The 23,909-nt window shown below is 41.3% G+C and overlaps 1 protein-coding gene across 2 annotated transcripts in view; it reads right to left on the bottom strand.

Annotated features, from left to right (window-relative positions):
* Positions 1-23,909, bottom strand: part of LOC126195831 (uncharacterized) — a 672,121-nt gene that overhangs the window by 13,801 nt on the left and 634,411 nt on the right. For both annotated transcript variants that reach the window (XM_049934505.1, XM_049934506.1), the window contains 2 exons: positions 3,839-4,056; positions 3,459-3,585 (listed from right to left, as the gene is read on the bottom strand). In XM_049934505.1, coding sequence (XP_049790462.1) covers positions 3,459-3,585; positions 3,839-4,056 — 345 coding nt within the window. The remainder of the gene's footprint in view (positions 1-3,458; positions 3,586-3,838; positions 4,057-23,909) is intronic.

The following is a 23,909-nucleotide window of genomic DNA, read 5'->3' as shown; positions in this document are numbered from 1 at the left end:
ATCCTTACACTGGTCTTCTAGCCATTCGTGCTTAGAAAATTTTACACTTCCTGTTAGTTATATTTTTTGGAAAGTTGTATATCCTTTCACTTGCTTCATTTACTGAATTTTTATATTTTCTCCTTTCATGAATTAATTCAGTAACTCCTGTGTTAACAAAAGATTTCTACTTGAATTGTATTTTTAATAATATGACCCTTTGCTGCCTTCACTATTTTGTTTCTCATAGCTATCCATTCTTGTCACAATGTCGCTATTTGAATCACTTTCTGAAATGTTTTGTCGTTTGTGTTGCAATGAGCTGCAGAATCAACATCAGATCAATTCCTGTTGACAAATACTGTTTCCTTCTTCTCATACAAGATTTTTTTTATTTACGTGATAACCACTCTCCCTTGTTTTTAGTCTAATCTCAGCTAGCTTTGAGAGAAAATAGTTTCTATGTAAGGTGATGACTGTACTACTAAAACATGGCTTTTTATTTAGTTCATCAGAATTATTTCACTAGCTTCTTAAAATATTGGCCTGTCTGCAAAGAAATTATAAATGGCTACTTTTGAGATGTTACTCATCCTATATCAAAACTTTACTCTAGGAGATAATAATAGTGACTGGTAATATTAAAGAGTCCAATGAAGCTGTACTACAGGAGTTCGTTTTAAGAACCATATATTAAAATTATCAGTAACCACTACTTTTTACTTTCAAGGTGTTTTAGGACGATTACAATTTTCTACATGAGATGGGGATACAGTTTTTGTTGCAAAAGATTTATCATTAATTTCTTTTCACATATTTCCAGCAACATATGTTATAATGTTCTAACATATAAGATAGTCTTCACAGATGTTGCAATAACTCTTTTCTGCAAGTCTACACTACAGAGGTTACCAAGATCCATTATAACTTCACATATCTGTGTCCAAACAAGCAGACAACATCAACAGGATTTCATTACTCTAATTCCTCAAAGCAGGTAATAGTTCCTTAATTATACTACACATTGATCAGATTTTCAGATGCAATAATGATAGCTCATGTTTTATATTATTTGAATTATACCTGCTCGAAAAAATTTTAGTCACTACCGAAAATTTTTAACTATCAGTATTCTGTGTAGATGCTATATAAAAGTATTATACATGCATCAAAAAAAGTTTTGCATCACCTCGGTTCCAAGAGTTCTGGAACCTGTACAGATAACTGGAATAGAGACCACCCATAAACATCATTTCTGCCCTTTTTATTGCTCATGAAAATCACACATTGCATGTTGTACCGCCATACAGCGAGATCTTCAAAGGTGGTGGCCAAGATTGCTGTACACATCGGTACTTCTAATACCCAGTAGCATGTCCTCTTGCACTGATGCTTGCTTGTATTCTTCATGGCATACTATCCACAAGTTCATCAAGGCACTGTTGGTTCAGATTGTCCCACTCCTCAATGGCGATTCGCTGAAGGTCCCTCAGAGTGGTTGGTGGGTCGTATCGTCCATAAACAGCCCTTTTCAGCCTATCCCAGGTATGTCGATGGGGTTCATGTGTGCAGAACATGCTGGCCACTCTAGTAGAGCGATGTGGTTATCCTGAAGGAAGTCATTCACAAGATGTGCACGATGGGGCGCGAGTTGTCGTCCATGAAGACGAATGAATCGCCAATATGCTGCCAATATGGTTGCACTATCGGTCCATGGCATTCACGTGTAGTGCAGCCGTTATGGTGTCTTCCATGACCACCAGAGGCGTATGTCGGCCCCACATAATGCCACCCAAAACAGCAGCGAAAATGCTGCACTCGCTGGAAAGTATGACTAAGGCGTTCAGCCTGACCGGGTTGCCTCCAAACACATCTCCGATGACTGTCTCGTTGAAGGCATATGCGACACTCATTGGTGAAGAGAATTCGATGCCAATCCTGAGTGGCCCATTTGGCATATTGTTGGGCCCATCTGTACTGCGCTGCATGGTGTCATGGTAGTAAAGCTGGACCTCGCCATGGACATCAGGATTGAAGTTGCGCATCATGCAGCCTATTGCGCACAGTTTGAGTCGTCACACGAGGTCCTGTGGCCAAATGAAAAGCATTATTTAACATGGTGGCATTGCTGTCAGGGTTCCTCAGAGCCATAATCCGTAGGTAGGTAATCGACAGTTCCTGTCTCTCTGTATCTCCTCTGTGTCTGAACAACATCGCTTTGGTTCGCTGAGATGCCTGGACACTTCTCTTGCTGAGAGCTCTTCGTGGTACAAAGTAACACTGCGAACGAGATCGAACGTATTGACTGTCTAGGCATGGTTGATCTACAGACAACACGAGCTGTGTGCCTCCTTCCTGGTGGAATGACTGGAACTGATCGGCTGTCGGACCTCCTCCATCTAATAGGTGCTGCTAATGCATGGTTGTTTACATCTTTGGGCGGGTTTAATGACATCTCTGATCAGTCAAAGGGACTGTGTCTGTGATACTATATCCACAGTCAACATCTGCCTTCAGGAGTTCTGGGAACTGGGTGTTGCAAAACTTTTTTTGATTTGTGTACATTTGAATCACTGCCTGAGATTGAATCTTTGTTTCATTTCCAGTCCCACATAAAATAATTTCTTTCTATCCTAACAGTATTATGAAAATGATAGTTGCTACGTATCATATAGTGAAGATGCTTATTCACAACTCTGTCTCTGCTATGTGGTAAGTAGCAACTATCATTTCCATTATACTGTTACATTCCATGCTGGATTTTCCATTGTTGAATTTTTTCTGTCCTGCATATCCTCAGATAGGAGTGCTCTGAAATCTGTAGGCACTAGTACTTTTCCATGCAAGACAGTGTTGATGTGATGTTTAATATGTGCTTAGACAGTATGTACTTCTTTTAGCGTTGTCATGGAGAGGCAAGAAAAGGATATAAGTTCAGGTACACTGTATACTCCTATCAGATGACATCAATCAATGTCCTGAGGTAAACATTACCATGTGACAAGAGAATCACTGCATTCATTGTCACATGTCTTTCCACAGGAAACAATGTGGAGATGTTTAGGACTAGACTGGGATGTGGATCCAAAGGAACTGCTTGTAACATTTACAACTACTTTTGGTACACAAATTTCTGTCTAGAAACTATGAGGATTTGAATTAACTCATCCTCATCAAAATATCACAATAGTTCCATGTACAAGTGTCATTATCTGTGGAGGATGGTTTCATGAATCTTAAATAGCAAGAGCTACATGTTGACATAAGTAATTTTTAAAACTAGCGTATTAATAGTAAAAAATAAAAAATAAAAATATCATCCTTTATTTCTTTGTCCTCCTTTTCACATATTCCAGAACGATATGAGGAATAAGCATTAATGGGAAATATTTGTAGAAAATCCAAATTAATGCATGTACATAAAAGATGGGCTTAAGTCCCTTTAACTGATATCAGCAAATTTGTGGAACGTCACCTACCTGTGTATACTCTGCTATGAGATGATAATTTTCAGTCAGTCTTGACTTAAGTAATGTAGTTAACTCGCTGTCATAAAATGGCTGTTGGGTACTTGAGTCATTGATCAGATGCAGGAGGATGTATGTCCTGTAGGGAATTAGGGAAAACAGAAGATTCATATTTCATATAGCATCAGTAATACTGCAGTTCCAAACTTTTTGCATAATGTACACTACAATTTTAGTATTATGTTGAAACTACAGTCTAAACGATGTTTTATAACTTGTTTTGTGTTTAATTGAGAGTTGTTGTATGAAAATATGTCAGTAGCTCTAAGACTCATTTTGAATATGATCTGGCTGTGCAACAAGCATTGCATAAATCATTGCATATTCATTACCTGTTGACACCACTGATTCTCTCAGCAGGATGCATCTGTAAGGTTACTACATCAGGATTATGGCTGCTACTCTCTGTTTTAACAACCATTAGTGCATTCTGTGGCAAAATTGCTTTTGGAGGAAATGTGTGACCTATCACCCGTGATTCTTCACCAAGAGTCACTGTCTTTGCAGAAACGGTTACAGAGTATGTGCTGGCAGCTGACAAGCCTGTAATCTGAGAATGAATACATTTGCATAAGAGGAAAACTTATAAACCATCGAAACAAATAGTCATGACTTGTGTTATGAATTCACAGAAAGTCAGAAAATATTAATAGATAAAATAGTAACACTGCATAGAAAAAGTAAATTTGAACACAGAACAAGTTGCCGGCATCGCTGTCATGTTTTTCATGCCAAATATGAGTATACTATGGTCTGAGAGAGAAACAGAAGGAAAGTGAGCGAATATGGAGGAAAGTAAATTAGTGGACAAGTCATATATTATGAATAGATTGTATTGAACATAAACACAGGACTAATAAACTGAACATCCAAACAAAGACATATATAAATAATTTTTCAAGTTAAGGAACCAGCTCTAAAAATTAATGTTAATAAACGTTTAAAAGCAACAAAATACTTTTATTGTTTTAAGCCTACATAGCATTTATATCATTAATCAGTATTGCCATACTGTAAGTGTGAAGTGGCTTAAGGTACAGTTTCCCTCAGATTTCAATACATTGTTACCATAACCCAAATAATAAAATGGTTAGAAAATTTACGGCTTTGTTATTAAGATAAATGTCTATCATAGTTACTAACCATTCATGTTTAATTTTATTTGTGTATGTATAGCTGGAACAACATCGAAATAAGAACAGAACAATTTACTTTTAGGTGAAAAAGCAATGATGGGATACACATAGGAAATTGAACTGCATCTAGCTCTCGCAACAACAGCTGGCTATACTCGTATCATGGGCGGCACCACCTTTGGTGTGAAAACGACTGAAGATAAAAAGTAATGATCAGAGATATAAGACTGGCTCTAGGCACATTCCGCCTTGAAATATAATCGTTTTCCTTTACATTTCCGACCAATTTGTCATTTTATATTAAAAAGAAACAGCGTTTCCATAAAAACCAAACGACTTTACAAATTTACTAGTTTACTCACTTTATGCAGTTATTGATATCTACTAGGAATTTTTCTCCTTGGCTAGGTATTTCATGCGTAAATTTTCTCGTAAGCTACTACTTTTGTTCATTTCATGTAATGTGTCAAATAGGCAGGCTGAAACACGAAAACCTTTTCTTATTCAATGATGTGACATTGCGATTAGTTGGTTCGTTTAGCGTGAGCTGGTGGAGAGAGCGTGTAACTATCAGAGATCAGTGTGGTGGGCGGGAACGGCTCGTCCGTCGTAAACAGAATGACCAGAAGACGCGGCGTGTTCCCTAATGGGTCTACACGTTCATGGTGTGGTGGTTGAAGGAGACAAAACAGTGATTACAGTAACTATTGAGTTTTCATTTGAACTTCATCACAAACCTCATAAACACGATACAATGAAATCAAATACCTCGTAACGAGCTTGTGAAAGACTTAGGCATAATACTGTGATAAGTATTAAGAACTTTAAAGGTGTTTTTAATGGTAACTATTATGCTGTGGTATTGGGTTCCACTTGATACGTCACAAGTCAATTACACGCAGGAGGCAGCTGCAGGAGCAGTGGCAGCTGTGTGGAGGGGACTGTGCGGTTTTCTAGATTTGTGGGTCTCAGAAAAGAGCAAACAGGGCTTCAGTCTCAAAGGTTGCATGTGAGGCATTGGATGTGCGTAGACCTAGGACAATATGGGCCTCATTTCGAATAGGTATACTGCGGTGACTTCCATCTATCCATGATATACTGGCGCAAATACATGTTCAGAGCCAATGATATGTATAAAACATCATCATGAATTGTGATAGATGGGTGCCTCAAAATTATTTTGAATAATTACTTCAGGAGTCCATTGCGAAAACATACTTTGCTGTTAGCAATAAATAACCCTGAGCAAATAGTGACCACCATGACGGATATAGGGATTAGTCAGCACAAGGTTACTGTAGCGAGTCTGGCTAGCGTAACATCCATATCAATCCCAAATAAACGCAAAAAAGCAAATAATAAGTCACTAGACGCTTTTTTAAAAGAAAATCCCCACTCCGTCCAAACTGACTGTGTAAGGATACACCAGATACGTCTAAGTTGAAAGAAATAGTATCGACGACAATTGACCGATTTACATCAAATAAGTTAATAAGACACGGAGCTGATCCGCATGATACACAAAACTGGCCAGATCACTGTTGCAGATTCAACGTAAAAGGCATGCCAAATTAAGAAATGAAGGAAAAAACACAACATAGCTAAGACTCGCGAGTTCGACAAAAGCTAAAAACTTAACAATGACTTGAATGCCAGGTACTTTTAGTAGTTGCGACTATGGATTCTGTCTCGAAATCTGGCAGAAAATGAGATGAGATTCTGATTGTATTTTAAGTACACCAGCGGCAAGACACAATGAATACCTTCCTTGGATGATAGGAATGGTAATTTTAGAGGCCGAAATGTACGCATTTTAGCTCAAGCAGGCTAACGTGAGGAGGGAAGAACTATACTGACGTGAGGTCTGGAACATGACAATGAATGAGAATTCAGAAAGCGGACGTAATTAGTTTGATACTTAACTTTAATCCATTAATGATGAACGTTGCTCTTGACGGTACATGATTCACAATATTATCTGTTCAGAATACATTCTTGAATAATATGGCGCCTTGCTAGGTCGTAGCAAATGACGTAGCTGAAGGCTATGCTAAACTGTCGTCTCGGCAAATGAGAGCGTATGTAGTCAGTGAACCATCGCTAGCAAAGTCGGCTGTACAACTGGGGCGAGTGCTAGGGAGTCTCTCTAGACCTGCCGCGTGGCGGCGCTCGGTCTGCAATCACTGATAGTGGCGACACGCGGGTCCGACGTATACTAACGGACCGCGGCCGATTTAAAGGCTACCACCTAGCAAGTGTGGTGTCTGACGGTGACACCACAGTAATGTTACAGATAGCCGTGAAACTGAAGCGGAGTTACCAAATACGGTTTTCCGAAATTCTTTCACCAAAGAAGATAAAGTAAATAATCATGAATTCGAATGAAGAACACCTGCAACACGATATTCTTAGAAACAGTTATTCTCGATGTAGTGAACCACATCAGATCCCTTTGTAATGGCAAGGCCTCCTGTCCAGACCGTATAGCAAGTAGGTTCCATTCACAGTACACTGATAAAGTTATTACACTTCTCCTCCATTACCCCTATTTGATTTTGTATTGACAAACACTGTACTCATCTGACCAAAAGTCCTTTACCTCTTGCCACTGAACTTCAATTATTCCCATTGCAAGTTGCAGTAGGAATAAATGGCATTCGGTAGCAGGAGGAACAGGACTTCTGGTCAGGTGAGTACAGGGTTATAAATAGAAAGTCAAAGAGGAATAACACAAGAGTAGCTCCAATAATGAATAAAAATATAATAATGAGGCTAAGCTACTAAGAAAAACGTGATGAACACACGATCGTAGCCGAGATAGGCACGAAGCCAACACTCATCACAATATTACAAGTTTATATGTTAACTAACACCACTTATAACGATGAGATCAATCTATGCATTGTTGCATGGTAACAATAGTAGTAGAAGAAAGCGAGGATCAGCACAGTTTGTTAGTGCACCTGGCATACATTCATGGCCAACCGTACATTCACGGACAAACTCGATTGATTTATGACATCAATCTATTGCTCTGCTAAGTGGTTTATCACACCCCCTCCCACATGTGACCCTCTGGGGATAATCTGTCCTCCTGAGAAACACACACCCTTCCCACTCCCCCTCTGGGAAAACCCTCCATTCTCCCCTGGCCGATAGAAGCACGCTTTTGATATCAAATTAATTGAGTAATTAATTAAATCGGTCAATTAATCAACTCTTTGCCCTTTTGAAAATCCCCCAGCCCTCCCCTGCCACATGGAAATTTTCGAGAAAAGGATTCAATCTGTGCTGGAGGGGAAGGATCTCAAGACACAAAGTTCAGTTGCACAGTAAAGGCTATACTCCTTATTTATAAAATTCGATTCACAGGGTTGGATGTCCCTCTTATTTGGTGGGAGAGGTTCATCATTCTCTGCTGTGTCGGAAGTTCCAGGTCTTGTAAAATACATCGAAAAGCAGTAGTTAAATAGATCGCCTTCTTTCCAGTTGTGAAAGGAATAACATCAAGAAATTGCTGTCAAAATAGCCTACCACATGTAATTACACTGTAAAAAATCCTCTGATTGCACCTTTGCACCGACTGCAGGGCAGCCGTGCTGGCCAGGACGCTGTGAGCTCATGTGCCATGTGCCAGTCGCTTCGCCGGGCTGCTCCACGTGCCGTGCCGGTGCCTGAGAGGCCACACCAATTGTGCCCCGCAACAGCTGTTGGCTGCTGCACTGCCAGCAGCTGCTGGCTGCTGCACTGCCAGCTGTCACACAGTATTAGCACACCTCAAGTGGCTACTTCCTGTTGCATGCCATTGCTTGGGAGAATTCCGACCAACCTTTCCAAACCAACAGACAACATTGTCTCAGAATACTGCAACCATTTTTTTTTTGTGACTGTGCAGCAGCCAGGATAACCCCAGTAACTGTAGTCCTCTTTGTCCGTGGCGGTGTCCTTTGCCTCCTCAAGTGCCTACTTCTGGTTGCAGCACCAGCACAATCTGTTCCCAAACACACACTTTTTGTACCATATCAATGCAAGCAGGTGCTCTATGTGCTCGTCCAGTTCAAATACTGACTGAGTTAGTTCACAATAGAACCAGCAGAGGACACTGGGAGAAGAGACCACCACCCCTCCTCCCTCCAATTCCCTCCCTTCCTCCCCCTCACCTCTCTGGTTAATTCCAGTTTGACAAAGCATCAGGTGGCGGCAAATCTTTGATACAGGTGGCCACAACTCTTCGGTACTGATACCTGGGAAATTCCTCTCAAGAACTGCTCTCTCTCTCTCTCTCTCTGATGGCTGCTTTCTGCCTGGCAAGTATATGTCTGTGCCACACTAACCACTCCTTTATCCTTAACAAAGTAGTGTATACCTGGTGAATCCACAGCTGGAGATGTCTTGGAAATATTCCCTCACTTTATGAGACTGATTAACTATTAATTAATTAATTAAATCAATACCCTCTGCATGCAGGCAGTTTTCCTTGCATACTATTGGTGGACAGTAGGAGTGGTATATATGGCAGGATTTGATCTCACAACTGCCAGGCTTCCAAATCCTTCCGATTTTTTCTCCCATTGCCTCCTGTTGGCGGCTAATGGCACAGATATGTTATTTGGCAGGAGGTCCATTACACTGGATGAATCTGAGAACTACACATTTCAGCTCAACTGCAAGCTATGTCCTTAAACAATCTGCAGAGGAGTTCGCTGTATGTGCTGTCAGTACCATTACTGCAAATAATATACTGAACAATCAGGGATTTGACATCTCACTTGGAAGTGGTGCTACCTAAAATGATAGTCGGAATTTCAGATTTCGGTGTCAGTTTATACTATAACGGATGTGGAACTCCTAACCACTACCGGTCCGCTAAGTGTATTTTATAAAGCACTGTAGATTTCCTACGTTTCTTCTCATAGCTACACCAGGACAAAGAAGAAAGAGGAAAGGGTCTACCACATGATAGGATAGTAAGAAGAACAAATACTACTACAAGACAAAGTGCACTGCAATTCATTGAGAAGCACTAAACCACAATCCCAGTAGTTGCCATGCCTAAGTGCCTGAGATCACTGAAAACACTCGTACATACAGCTCACTCACACCCCAGATGCCCAAAAGCAGTGCGCCTGTCTCTTCATACATAGCCAGTGCCGACGCTCAGAGGTCAGAGAAAACAGCTGACATCACCACATCCGCAGCTGTGGATGCACGTGTGTGCCGGAGTGCACCACCCCGGCCATGCAGAGTATCAGGGAATGATTGGAGTGGTAGGAATTCAGATGTTATCAACATGTCCAGTGCCCACACTTGGCAGTGATGGATACTGAATTGTTTAATTTTTCATGGAGAATAAATGAAACACACGTGATCACGGTGACAGGCCAATGCATACTGAGCATCAGTTCACTATTCAGCTGCCCACAGAGCACTGCGAGGGCACCACTGGGACCTGTGCGTGCTGATAAGGGCAGGAACCGACTAGCTGGCGAGCCAGAACTTTTATTTTTACCCGCTGCTCACTAGAACCTTAAGCCGGAAATGTCAATTCGTTCTAGTCACAACCACAACCCCAGTCTGGTGACATTCAACAATCAGCAAAGTATCGAAAATGCCTCCTCCCAATGGCTGTGGATCTGGAAATATCAACCGCCCACGCAAATCTAAATTCTTCTTATGATTGGACATAACTTTCCACGTAAAATTTTTCATCCCATTAAGGCTATCGATGCACTGAAATCACAGATTTCCCTGTCAAACCCATACCTCCCTTATGACCAGACATAGTCATATTCTTTGCACATGTCAGAACACTGACCACAGTAACTTTACACCCTAACACTTTATTCAAAGGTAAGTAATCTATTGGACAGCCCATACTTCCCCAACAACTGAATATTGGTGGCACCAAAAAATATTGAGCGAAAATTATGGGATGGAAGGACGTGCTCCAATTTGTTTTTTTTTTGCAAGGGGTACCAGCGTGTATTAGGAAGAGAGACGGAATCGTCTTAAAAGTGACTGGCTATTAAAAGCACAGTCGCAACAACTGTGTTGCTGTCACCCTGCATAAAAGGCGATCTCTGTTCTACAGGTACACACAAGTATCGCTGACAATATCCATGGTAATAACTATACATGCTTCATAAACCGAAGCATATCTTGCTTCCGAATGAAGTGATCTTCCGACACAAATACTGTGGCATTGAATATAGACTGTGATCACTGGGGTGTTTATTTACAGACCGAAAGTGATGTTGGCGGTCGCCAGTGGTGTACGCTCGTAATAAAATCAGCCTTTTCACCGAATTTAGAAAGTAATTTGGCCAAGGAACGTGGTATTGGACGATATTTGCAACTTGCTGATGCCACTGTTAGATATTTCCCACGCTAACCATGCAGACAGTGTAACAGAGGTTCTGTGATATATTCATTGGGTTATAGGAGAGGGAGGATGCTCGTTGATTGAGAATGATTGAGAATGATCACCATCCAGTAGATGGTGTTCTGCGTAAGGAATCACTTAAAAATGGAATGCTAGGCTGAACTCTTAAGAAATGTACAAGTCCTATGAGCAGTACACTGACTTTTCTGATCTATAGTGTTAGGCTTGTCGTAGAAATTCTGTCTGCGATTTGGAATCAAGTCTCTCCATTTAACCACACACTTGCGTTAATGATTACAGCCACTGATGAATCATACTCCCTCCAAACGAGTCATCTTTTTCCAATCCATCTGCTCATAATCCCATACGGCAAAACTACAGTGTGGTTTTGGTCAGTTTCTCTGCATCTTGGAACTGTTTCTCAGTCTCTCCCCTGCTCTTCCTGCAGTTTTGTGCATCTGATGGCTCGATTTCAGTCAGAACTGAGTGGAAGTCAGAGAGCGCTCTGTCTGCCACTTTCTGGATTCAGTGGAGAAATAGGTGAACTGGGTTAATATGATACTTCCGTGTTTTGACCACTGGGTGGAAATGGGAACATGTTATAGTAGCATCACCAAATATCTACACTGTGTAAGGGCAGCGTCAAACGAAGCTTTTTCCTGCAACACGAGGTAGCGGAAGAGACTGTGTGAGCAGTTATGATTGTGTTTCTTAACAGATAAATTAGGAAGACTTTACATCATATGAGGATTTTGGTACTGCATTGCAGTGCATTGTCAAACCACATACAGGTACTGTAGTCCAAAGGAGATCTGTGTCTCTCATAGTGCATCATGTCTGTCGTCCAAACACTCTTTCCCTGTCGTTATTTTGTACCATCAAACACAGAAAAACTATGGACAATACAAATGTCGTTAACTTCACTCAGTGGAGAACTTGATAAGATATCATCGTGTCCCTCTCTTCTGATATATTGAAAACAGATACTGCCTGCATGCTGACGTTGAGCATATGTGGCGATCCTATTAAATGTACAGGTACTGGTCCGTTGGAACAGGTGGCCAGTGATCAGAGTCACCAGCACAGACCAGTGTAAATTATCGTCACCTGTACTGTAGGAGGACCATATCCCACAGACTGTCAGTCTTTCAAAAGCAGATTGATATAATGATTTTCTGCTGTATCACATCCAACCAGTGTATGACTACAGCTTTGTACACAGCCGTACATTTTGTTTTCCACCACGCCTTTGTGGCCTGTGTCAGGTGCTAAACCGACATTAACATGTTTCGATCCATTGGCTCTGACAGAAAGCTGAATATGCCATAGTGTGAACTATGTTGCACCCACAACACACAGGATGGTTGAAATGAAAGACAGAGGCCGTATTTATTATAGAAAAAAATGTGGAGGCCATTGCAAAATATTGAACTGGAAGAGTTTGTGGCATTGCAGTGCATTCCCAAACAGCTGTCCAAAGATGATGATTTCTACACTTAATATAACTTTCCACAGTGACAGGGTAGCAGATGTCTCAGCGTTCTATTTTCCAAAGAGACCCTGGGCACTCGGACACTGCGTCTTTCACTTTTATGTCTTATAGAGCATAACTACATGTGGAACAAGGGGGTATTTTGCAGGACTTAAACCCATAGAGCACAGATAGTATGCATCATCAGTTGTCAACCCCCCCCCCCCCCCTGGTGAAGTTATAGAATGATTTTCATACACCCAGGTGAGCATGTAAGTACCCTCATCCCTCCACATGATTTTTTGTCGTATTTTCATCCGTTTTACGTAATTCCCATAAATTTTCATGATTTTACCTGGTTTTTCATGATTTCAACACATTTTGCTCACCCCAATTACTTGAGGTCCGGACCACCACTCTCGATGAGTTGTCATGTCAAAAAAAGTCTCATTGCCTCGATCTCGTGATGCTATCAGCCAGTGACATTTGCAGCATGGCTCTCTATTTTGGTATCATAGCTAAACCACCCCTCCATTACAGTGCGAGGCACATATGCATGTGCACGAATTGTGAACACAGCCTACATTACATGACAAAGATGCTGTTTCTTCGTGTGAGAAATAGCAGTCAGCTTAGAGGAAGTGCAGAAACTACGTTCCTTAGCCGAAACACTTTATAAATTCGGTAAGATTTTATTACGATCTGCCATCTCCCACTATGGGGGTGGGGACACAAAGTATTCTTGCATACGTGAAATAAAGTCAGTGATTCAAAGTTCTACACTCAGCCCTCTATTTCGAAACGAGATATCCCTTTGTTCAACCTATAGGCTAAGGACCCTGAGAAAAACTCTATATGGCCTCTCTGTACGCATCTCGTAACTTTTCCTCTTTCTTTAACCAGTCCTCCCTGCAACATTGATCTGAAACTGACCAAGAGTAGAAGGGTGCTATACCCGCTACATTTGACATCTCACAAAGGAACTGAAGGAACACAGTTCCACGTTCACAAATACCATAACACCTGTTCCAAACTTGTACTCTGTAATATTATTGGATTTCAACTACTTTGCATGTGAGATATTTGTCATTAAAGAAAAGGACAGGCAACGAGCTGTAGTTCGTGAAGATGCTAAGCATCACAGCGCGAGAGTAAAGAGATGAAATATTTTTTTTAATGTGCGCCTATACCAAAACGCGCGTCCAGTGTTTAAATACTCTAAATAAACACTATGACCCGCTAGGCGCAGATGTTTAAAATCATTGCCGCACCGCTTGATAGCAAGAAGCTGCGAAACAGAAGAAAGAACAATCTATCTTTCGTTAAGAAGTATTCTAGAGACTTCATTATCCCTTGTACTTTTGGTCGCCGACATGTTAAGACGTACTACATAGCATTGCTACAAGTTGTATTTTTATTTTGTGTAAAAACTATGTGAAACAACGAACAAACATTTTGGTAACTCGGGTGTGGATACAACGTACTTACGCACATGCAAGGACATTTAATTTTAAGAAGGAATGGACTGACAAAGCAACGATTATTGGACTGCGCCATTCACAAAATAAATATCAGATGTAAGTCATGCATTTATTGTGTATTTGTCAATGTTTAGAAGTTTAATGCCAATTTGTTCAAAATATATTAATATTTTACGATGCAGTAATTTTCTTCTTATTCTTTTGTTTCACTAACCAAAAATGATGTTCAAATTGTATATGAGCTTTGTTACAGGTTCGCTCTTTATCGCGGTGCCTCGATTGTATTTGGGAGACCACTAATGTGTTCAACTTCCGATCTGTTAATCTTTCTCCTACAAAATTCCACTAATATGCTTCCATTTCCATTTTTACATTCAAATAGGTCCCTTACGTATTTTCATCGAAGATTCTGATTGCGTGAAGGCAATCCGAGTCAAAAGGTCAATTATTCGCGTAATCAATCCGTACGTCTCCTGAACACAATCGAGAACCGTCGCATCGGTGATCAGTTAATAATCTCCCTCTCTTTTAAAGTCCTACTAAAAACGGCCACACAGGATAGCCGTAAGTACGCAATCTAGCGTTAGGTTGCATTTTGTCAGTAAATATTACCAACCAACAGTTACAGCACCACTATTATTAATAAGCAAGTTCCTAACGCCAGAACTGACCGGCTCTAGTGCTATAAAATCAGCGGAAATGCACCACTTTCCTGTATGTGTGTGTTGACAACTGTACTACATTTACAAGCAATTTTAGAATACGTGGTGAAGTGTGATGACATGATTGCATGAGCAGGAGTGACATAAAATCGATAAAATTACAAAAATTGGCAGAAAACACGTATAAATTTAGCAAAAATACGCCACAATGCGTGGGAATTGAGCGGGAATGAGAGGACACTTACATGTCTTCTGCTTGGTGCAGGAAAGTTCTTGTACATGGGAATGAGAATGTCACAGCAAGAGGAATATGAGTTGACATGTAAGCACTGGGAACCATAGAAACAGTCATTTTTCATGGACAGCGATAAGACAGCTGGAACAAATTATTTAACGTCTATATCTTTCAACGTATATAAACGTGTCGAAGTTTATAAGTAAACTTTCGGAACCTTACTGACCCATAGAATTCGTTTCATATAAGCACCACACCAAGCTGTAGCAGGAAAAGTAGGGAACAATCAGAAAAATGCTCCTGTCAGAACACAAAAAGGCGAATAAGTTCCTTTTGAAAATGCTCTGACAGACAAGTGGAGAAGCAGCTGTCTTATTCCTATTTCCACCTTCCTCACCAGAAATTGTTGGATGCGAACATGTTCGCGCTTTTTTGTACAGAAAGAGAATAGCAGAGAGACCGAGGAGGCAGTGCCAGTGGGAGAGAAAGAAAGACAGAGAGAGAAAGCGCCACTAAAATAGAAAGAGGTGGACAAAGACAGTAGCAATGGGAGTCAAAAAGGGAAGAGATTTTAATGGTCAGTAGAGACAATGGCAGCAAAAGAGAGAGATTTATGGAGACAGAAGGAGCGGGAGCAAAAGAGAATGGAGAGAGTGGAAATGCAAAATACAAATGAGTAGATACCTTACATAGGCTTCAGGGTTTTGACCCGCCCAGATGGCGAGGACGCATTTTATACCGAAATTTTAAACTAGTGGATATATCAAACAAATTAGTTAGAGCCCCCAGAATATTTGAGCTGCCGAGATACGGTTGAGATAGTGGCAGTGGCAAAGAAAGAGGAAATGAGACAGCGTAAGTGAGAGAGGACACAGTGGCAGTGGAATATATGGTAAATTAATGGGAGAGGAAGGAGACAGAGAGAGAGAGAGAGCGACACAGAATGTGGCGGTGGGAGGGAGGTGCCGAGTACGAAGGATTAAATACAAAGAGAGACTGGGTAAAAGGATTTAGCATGTTTTGCGTTAAAAAAGTGCGAATGTAATCGCGTGCGAAATTTTTTGGCGGGGAATGTGGAGTGAGAGTTGGGGCAGCTGGTTTCCCAGTGTCCTGGCAGAGTGTTTTATGGAGGAGCACATTCGCCTTTTTTGTGATCGAAAGGAGCATTTGTCTGCTTCTTGAAAATACATATGAGGAGATAAAAGAAATTATTCACTGGAATTCGATAGCAGGAAAAGAAAGAGAAGGAAAAGTAGTTGGAGAACATGGACTAGGGGAACGGAATGAAAGAGGAAACCTCCTGGTAGAGAGTGGGACAGAGGATAATTTAATTATTGCCAACATTTGGTTTAAGAAACATGAAAGAAGGCCGTGTACGTGGAAGAGTCTTGTAGACACCGGATCGTTTAAGATTAATTATATAATAATAAGACAGAGATTCCGACTGTAGATCTTTCGACAAAATATCGATCGCAGACTTTCTTCTCCGACTGGGAACATATTTTGTTCACGCCCTCCTACATTCGAAGAAACTGTCATCGTCATAAAATCGGGAGTATTAAAGTTTACCTTCTTCCCGTGTGCTGTTCCAGAGTGAAGCGTTAGAGAAATATTGTGAATGATACCCGATCAACCCTCTTACAGACATACAAGTGTGCAACAATTTTAAATCGCCAACAAGCCACAGGTATTACGAGACCAGCACGAGTTAGCGAGTCCGCCACCCACTCATTCCAGGTGATGACCAGCAGCGGTACGGCTACAGCGCTTTTTGTTTAAATTTGTGACATTGTGTGCACCTATCAGTGCCCTACCCATAACATCACAAGCAACGCACCGCCCTCCCACTTAACTACGACGTATTAATCATGACATCAGAAACCATGCCCTCGTTAAATATGATGTAATTCACAATTCAAGATGCCACAGAGCTTTCTTTGGAATTGTGATTCTCATTAAAACGAAACCGCGAATCATTTCCCAGTACTTTACCGGCCATTAAAGAGAAACTGCCAAACACAGCGTAGCGCCTGAGCTAAAGTCAGAAATACCTGTGCGATCTGACTTTTGTGCCATGTTCAAAAGTGATCGATTATTCACCACACATCGTGTAATGGATGTAATTTACAATATTTCTGTGACAAAAATATGTAGGTACACAGAAGAACTCATTCACAGATGCCGGCCTCGGTGGCCGAGTGGTTCTAGGCGCTTCAGTCCGGAACCGCGCGGCTGCTACGGTCGCAGGTTCGAATCCTGCCTCGGGCATGGATATATGTGATGTCGTTGGGTTAGTTAGGTTTAAGTAGTTCTAACATGTAGGGGACTGATGACGTCAGATGTTAAGTCCCATAGTGCTCAGAGCCATTTGAACCATTTTTCTCATTCACAGATACACACACACACACACACACACACACACACACACACACAGAGAGAGAGAGACAGACGCGCACACACACACACACACACACACACACACACACACATCCATACGTACTTAAAGATCGCTCGTGGTCGGAAGTATCCAACTGAACTGTATTATTTGTCACAACACATGAATGAGTTAATTTAAAGGAGATGTTCACCGTAGAAATTATTTATTTTAAAACTGCATTGTCGGCCTATGGGACATTTTCAAGTAGTACTGCAAAAGCTAAAATAATAAAACAATCAAGCACGGAGCGTATATATACAACTGCACAAATATATCTTGCAGGCAGCATCACATTACAAAAACGGTGAAACTAATCCATCTTCAGCACATGTTAGACTATACAATTTTCTGACGTATATACTTGCCATCGTTAAAACTAAGCCTTTGTCACTGCAGAAATACAATAACATCTAACGATTGTGAAGCTTTGTACGTGGTGAAATGATGTAAATTCCGTGGAGTGTTAGCAGTGGTAACATCCTTCGCATAAACCGCTACAAATCAGTGTTCTGACGCGCTGTTTACATGTGTACTACGGCTGTCGGTGCCAAAATACATTCGCAAGTCAAACTATTTGTGCACTTATTAGTACCTTCCATGGATAACAATCTTAAGCTTCGTAACATCTTGTTACATCTTTTGACAACATACAGTTTTCTATGTGATGATATGTATAATCGTAAGGTGCTAGATAATAAGATAGGTTTATAACAGAGTAGCGTAAATATACATATGTTATCTATTCAAAAAGTCTCACACAGACTTCGGTACTCATACAGAACATATCTCAACAGAAACATTACATTTTACTTTGTTTGTGTGTATATTGCAGCAAACCTCAACGCCACATTGCCCATAAGCTCTTCCGGGTACTGGGAGGCATTTCACCGTCTGACTGGTAACAACCCTTCTACATCCTCTTGCACGACAATCACTCACTCTGCAACAACGTAAGTAAAATCAACCACTCCGCACTCTCTGACACCTTCACCATCCCAGATGACCCCCACTGCGATTACTCCTTATTCCCGACAGTCTATAAGCGTAACAGTACCTCCGTCTCGCCCCTCGTGCCTAGCTTCCAGTACCTCAACAACACCACACAGACAGAACTCAATACTCCAGTAACCATACAAGACATTCGACACATACCCCGTAACAAACGCAACACTGCAGTCATGATTGCATAACCTACAGATACTCGAAATAATGCTCCCTTTCCTTCCTAGAAATCCGAGCCACCCTTTATAATCCTACACGCAGGTTTCTGTACTGAACCTCTCGAATCCTTCTCTCCCTCAATCCTTATAAACTTCCCTCTGGCGCCTCCTCCTACCGTCCCTTCAGCCTCACCTCAATGTTCAGCAAGGTTTTCGAGTCTAGCATATCCGTACACCAACCTGCAACAACACCCACCCATTTCTATCAATATGCCTTCCCATCCCAATTCCTCCTACACTGACCGGTTCCTGTATTTTACTCATTTCCTATCTCATCAAATCAACAATCGTAAATTAGTTATTTTTGTCTCCCTTGATCTCGAAAAAGCATATGACCTGGAGTCCTCCTAAGCGCTTCCAAACAATTACGTCCACCTTACCCCATTCTTTGTACAGAAACCAGATGGCAGTTATAAGAGTCGAGGGGCATGAAAGGGAAGCAGTGGTTGGGAAAGGAGTGAGACAGGGTTGTAGCCTCTCCCCGATGTTATTCAATCTGTATATTGAGCAAGCAGTAAAGGAAACAAAAGAAAAATTCGGAGTAGGTATTAAAATTCATGGAAAAGAAGTAAAAACTTTGAGGTTCGCCGATGACATTGTAATTCTGTCAGAGACAGCAAAGGACTTGGAAGAGCAGTTGAACGGAATGGACAGTGTCTTGAAAGGAGGATATAAGATGAACATCAACAAAAGCAAAACGAGGATAATGGAATGTAGTCAGATTAAATCGGGTGATGCTGAGGGGATTAGATTAGGAAATGAGACACTTAAAGTAGTAAAGGAGTTTTGCTATTTAGGGAGTAAAATAACTGATGATGGTCGAAGTAGAGAGGATATAAAATGTAGACTGGCAATGGCAAGGAAATCGTTTCTGAAGAAGAGAAATTTGTTAACATCGAGTATAGATTTAAGTGTCAGGAAGTCGTTTCTGAAAGTATTTGTATGGAGTGTAGCCATGTATGGAAGTGAAACATGGACTATCGTTTGGACAAGAAGAGAATAGAAGCTTTCGAAATGTGGTGCTACAGAAGAATGCTGAAGATAAGGTGGGTAGATCACGTAACTAATGAGGAGGTATTGAATAGGATTGGGGAGAAGAGAAGTTTGTGGCACAACTTGACTAGAAGAAGGGATCGGTTGGTAGGACATGTTTTGAGGCATCAAGGGATCACAAATTTAGCATTGGAGGGCAGCGTGGAGGGTAAAAATCGTAGAGGGAGACCAAGAGATCAATACACTAAGCAGATTCAGAAGGATGTAGGTTGCAGTAGGTACTGGGAGATGAAGAAGCTTGCACAGGATAGAGTAACATGGAGAACTGCATCAAACCAGTCTCAGGACTGAAGACCACAACAACAACAACAACAACAACCCCATTCTTTCTCCCTAACTGCCCGTCTCATGTCACCATCAACACCACCAACTCTCGTATCTTCCATACCACTGCAGGTGTGTCCCAAGGATCCATACTCTCTCCTCTCTGCACATTCCCTGCACCATCTCCTCCCATACATCTCCTCCAGTATACCGATGACACTGCCTTCCTCGCTCCCTACCCTACTCTCCAGAAATCACAACAATCTCTCAAGCTCCATCTCAATCAGCTCACTTCCTAGTGCAACCAGCGGCTCTTCAGAGTCAACCCTCCCAAAACCGGGTCATTAATTATAGGCTGAACCACTGACAGCTTCTGCCTCCATAACTTTTACCCAACCATCTACAAACGTCCTATCCAGCTAACTAACACGCTAAAATACCTTGGACTAACACGAGATCACCAACTAAAATGGAAGCTCCATCCATTAACTAATCAACAGATAGCCCACAATAGACTAAAATTACTAGAACTACTGACTGGCTGAACAGGGACACTGCTCCCACTCACAGTCCTCCACACCTATAATTCAAAATGTTCAAATGTGTGTGAAATCTTATGACACTTAACTGCTAAGGTCATCAGTCCCTAAGCTTACACACTACTTAACCTAAATGATCCTAAGGACAAACACACACACCCATGCCCGAGGGAGCGCTCGAACCTATAATTCCTTGATCTGATCCATCCTCTGTTGGGACTTGGACCGACGCTACTACCTTCTTTTATCACACCGTCCACATCATTGAATGCCCACCTGAATCCTCTACCAGCTTTTAAAATTAGCAGTCCTGCTCTTCCATGTTCCATGTATGTTCTACATTATTCGTAAACTCGACACTACCCACCACCTAATTTCTTCCCTACTCACAGATCCTGGTACTCTGCCACATCTCCACACTGAACACATCCTATCCCAACAAAATTTTAATTGCCTTCCCTTACAAGAATACACATAGTTCATACAATAGCACCACTGATGGAACTTGGTTATGCAGCGTTTATGGACGTGCTTAGTTTGCTCTATGTACCATGCATTAAAGAAACCAAAATATGTAAAAATTTGTTCTATAATTTTACGAAACACACACTGGCACTACTTCTGATCTAACGTACAGCTTAAAGAGCGATCCTCGAAAAGAATCTTTGATCTTTATACCAAACAAAACAATGTTATTCTTACATCTAAATTTGTCAGAAACTAGTCTTTAGCTACTTCTGGCAGTATTCGCGTACTACGTTTTCAAGTGCACTGACTATGATCTTGACAAACCTGAACTTAGAGGTGGCAGCAAAGTTAGGTCCCCTCTCCAAAACTGAAATCTCACGCCACCCAGCTGCATGCTGGTCATATTCGAAGGAGACTCTACTGAGACTAGCACCTGCAGCAACTGAACAATAACGTCACAAAACTTGTCACCCTCTGACAAGTACTACAACTAAGAGGTTAAACGTCACCAGCAGGTAGAGGACAGCTATTCCTTATGTGAGAGGGTGCCCTGAAATTGTTGTCTTATCTGCTGACAAAGGCAACACTATGGATGTCCTTACTCACAAGCATTACACTCAAAAGGTGCAGGACATGCTAGAGGTAGATTAATAAAAGTAGATCGATAGTGCCCCGCCAAAAGGTACAGAATGAAGTCTAGGCATTTCTCAAGAACTCCAACACAATCACCTCTTTGGCTACTGATGTGCACACTCAGGTGCAAACCGCGTATGGTGTGGCCCATGGAGGGAAGGGATATAGGACAGTCTTGCACCCCCGTGAAGTCCGTTTGTCGGCACACGTGATAAAGGCGACATGTGTGATCGCCGGAATATTACGTCCACTAGGCACTATGATCCAGCAGTATATCCTTGGACTGTTTTATGGATAAATATTAACACGTGCGTCGCCTAAATGGCTGTGAATTTGATGACTTTCACTAGCCTGTGAGCAAGACAATATTATTTGTTTTGACGTCCACAAAAACGTTTTCCTCCATAGTCTGCAAACCAGAGGAATGAGACACTTAATCCTGACCATGTTTTAAGATATCTTTGGATTCCAGTTACACATGGAGCACAGGAAGTACGCCTGCTTAAATGATTCTGGAATTGTGGTAATTTACCCAATACTGTCTTGGCAATAAGTGGAATACCATTCGCAAACTCACCATGCCTAATACTGATTCTCGAAAGTAGTTTCCTTTCAGTCATCACTCTTCTCATACATATGACGCAACCCACCATGAATTTCTCCCCTGTGCCAATCTTTTCATCTCAGAGTGGCACCTGCAAGCTACAACCACAATTATTTGCCGGATGTAATCCAATTTCTATCTTCCTCTACAGTTTTTACTCTCTATAGCTTCCTCTAGTACCACGAAAGTTATTCTCTGTTGTCTTAAGAGACATCCTATCATCTTATCCCCTCTGCTTGTCAATGTTTTCCACACATTTCTTTCCTCGACAATCCTGCAGAGAATCTCCCCGTTATTCCCTGCTGTCTTAAGAGACATCCTATCATCTTATCCCTTCTTCTTGTCAGTATTTTCCACATATTCCTTTCCTCGGCAATCCTACAGAAAACCTCCTCATTCGTTATCTTATTAGTCGACCCAATTTTCAACATTCTTCTGTAGCACCACATCTCAAAAGCTTAGATTCTCTTCCGTTCTGGCATCCCACAGAAGGTTTACACAGGGTAGTCAACCAGCATCTACCAGTTTAGACATTTCAGCGTTTTTCTCAAACACAGTTGTGATCATTCGTGCCGCCCTCAGTTACTTACGCTAGACAAAAATTATAGGTCTCCCACAAAGCTGAGCACAATATTTGGATGGATCAGACAACTATAATAAGTCTCACTTGAAAACTGACTGCGCTGTCTAGCATCCTACTTGTAAACCGAAGACAAATAATTGTTCTACGTACTACTGCGCCTATGTGATCATTCCATCTTACACTGCCACAAACTGTTACACCCATATCACTGTATCAAGAGACCCATTCCAACTGTGACCCATTAATATCAAATGGTGCAAAAGGCTCTGAGCACTATGGGACTTAACATCTGAGGTCATCAGTGACCTAGAACTTAGAACTACTTAAACCTAACTAACCTAAGGAGATCACAGACATCCACGCCCGAGGCAGGATTCGAACCTGAGACCGTAGCAGTCGCGCGGCTCCGGACTGAAGCGCCTAGAAACGCTCGGCCACCGCGGCCGGCTCCCATTAATATCGTAAGCATAGAGATACTAAGCCTTCAGATCTCGTAAAGTGCACAGTTTTACATTCCTGAACATTTAGAGCAAGTTTCCAATATTTGGGCTGCTTTAAAATATTATCAAGACCTGAGTGAGTATTTGAAAAACCTTTTTTTCCGATAGTACATTGTTAGAGATAGCAGCATCATCTGCAGAAAGTTTGAGGTTATTATCAATATTACCTGCCTAGTCATTAAAACAACACCAACGATCCTACACACTTCCATGGAATGTATGGAAAACACTTTCACATCTGTTGATAAAAATCTCCATTGAGATTGTCCCTGTCAACAAATGATCAAATCAGCCGCAAATTTCGTTACATGCGGTCGTTTCTGTGGTACTGAGTGAAACGCTTTTGGGAAGTCTGAAAGTACTGTATCCTCTTGATTCCGTTGATCCATGGCTTTCCGAAGGCTGTGTGAGAAAAGCGCGAGATGACTTTCTCGTGACGAGTGTTTTCGAAATCGGTGTTGGTTGTCGTGGAGGAGGCCATTGAGCTCAGAATTTGCTTTAAGATTCTACAACAAATATATGTCAGTGATACTGAACGACAGTTTTGTGGATCACTTCCACTATTGCTCTTGTAGACAACGGTGAATTGTCCTTTGTTCCAGTAGTGTACAGTATGTTATGTGATAAGTCAGTCACAAATTCTCTAAGAAATCTAATAGGGTTTTCATCGGACTCTGATACCTTGTTCAATTTTAGTGATTTCACGTATTCTGGCGAGAGTATCATCTACATCAA

The sequence above is a fragment of the Schistocerca nitens genome, chromosome 7 (genome assembly GCF_023898315.1).
Source record: "Schistocerca nitens isolate TAMUIC-IGC-003100 chromosome 7, iqSchNite1.1, whole genome shotgun sequence".
In the NCBI taxonomy this organism is placed as follows: Eukaryota; Metazoa; Arthropoda; class Insecta; order Orthoptera; family Acrididae; genus Schistocerca; species Schistocerca nitens.
Note: the sequence above shows the minus strand (reverse complement) of the source record. Positions and strands in the feature narration are given on the sequence as shown.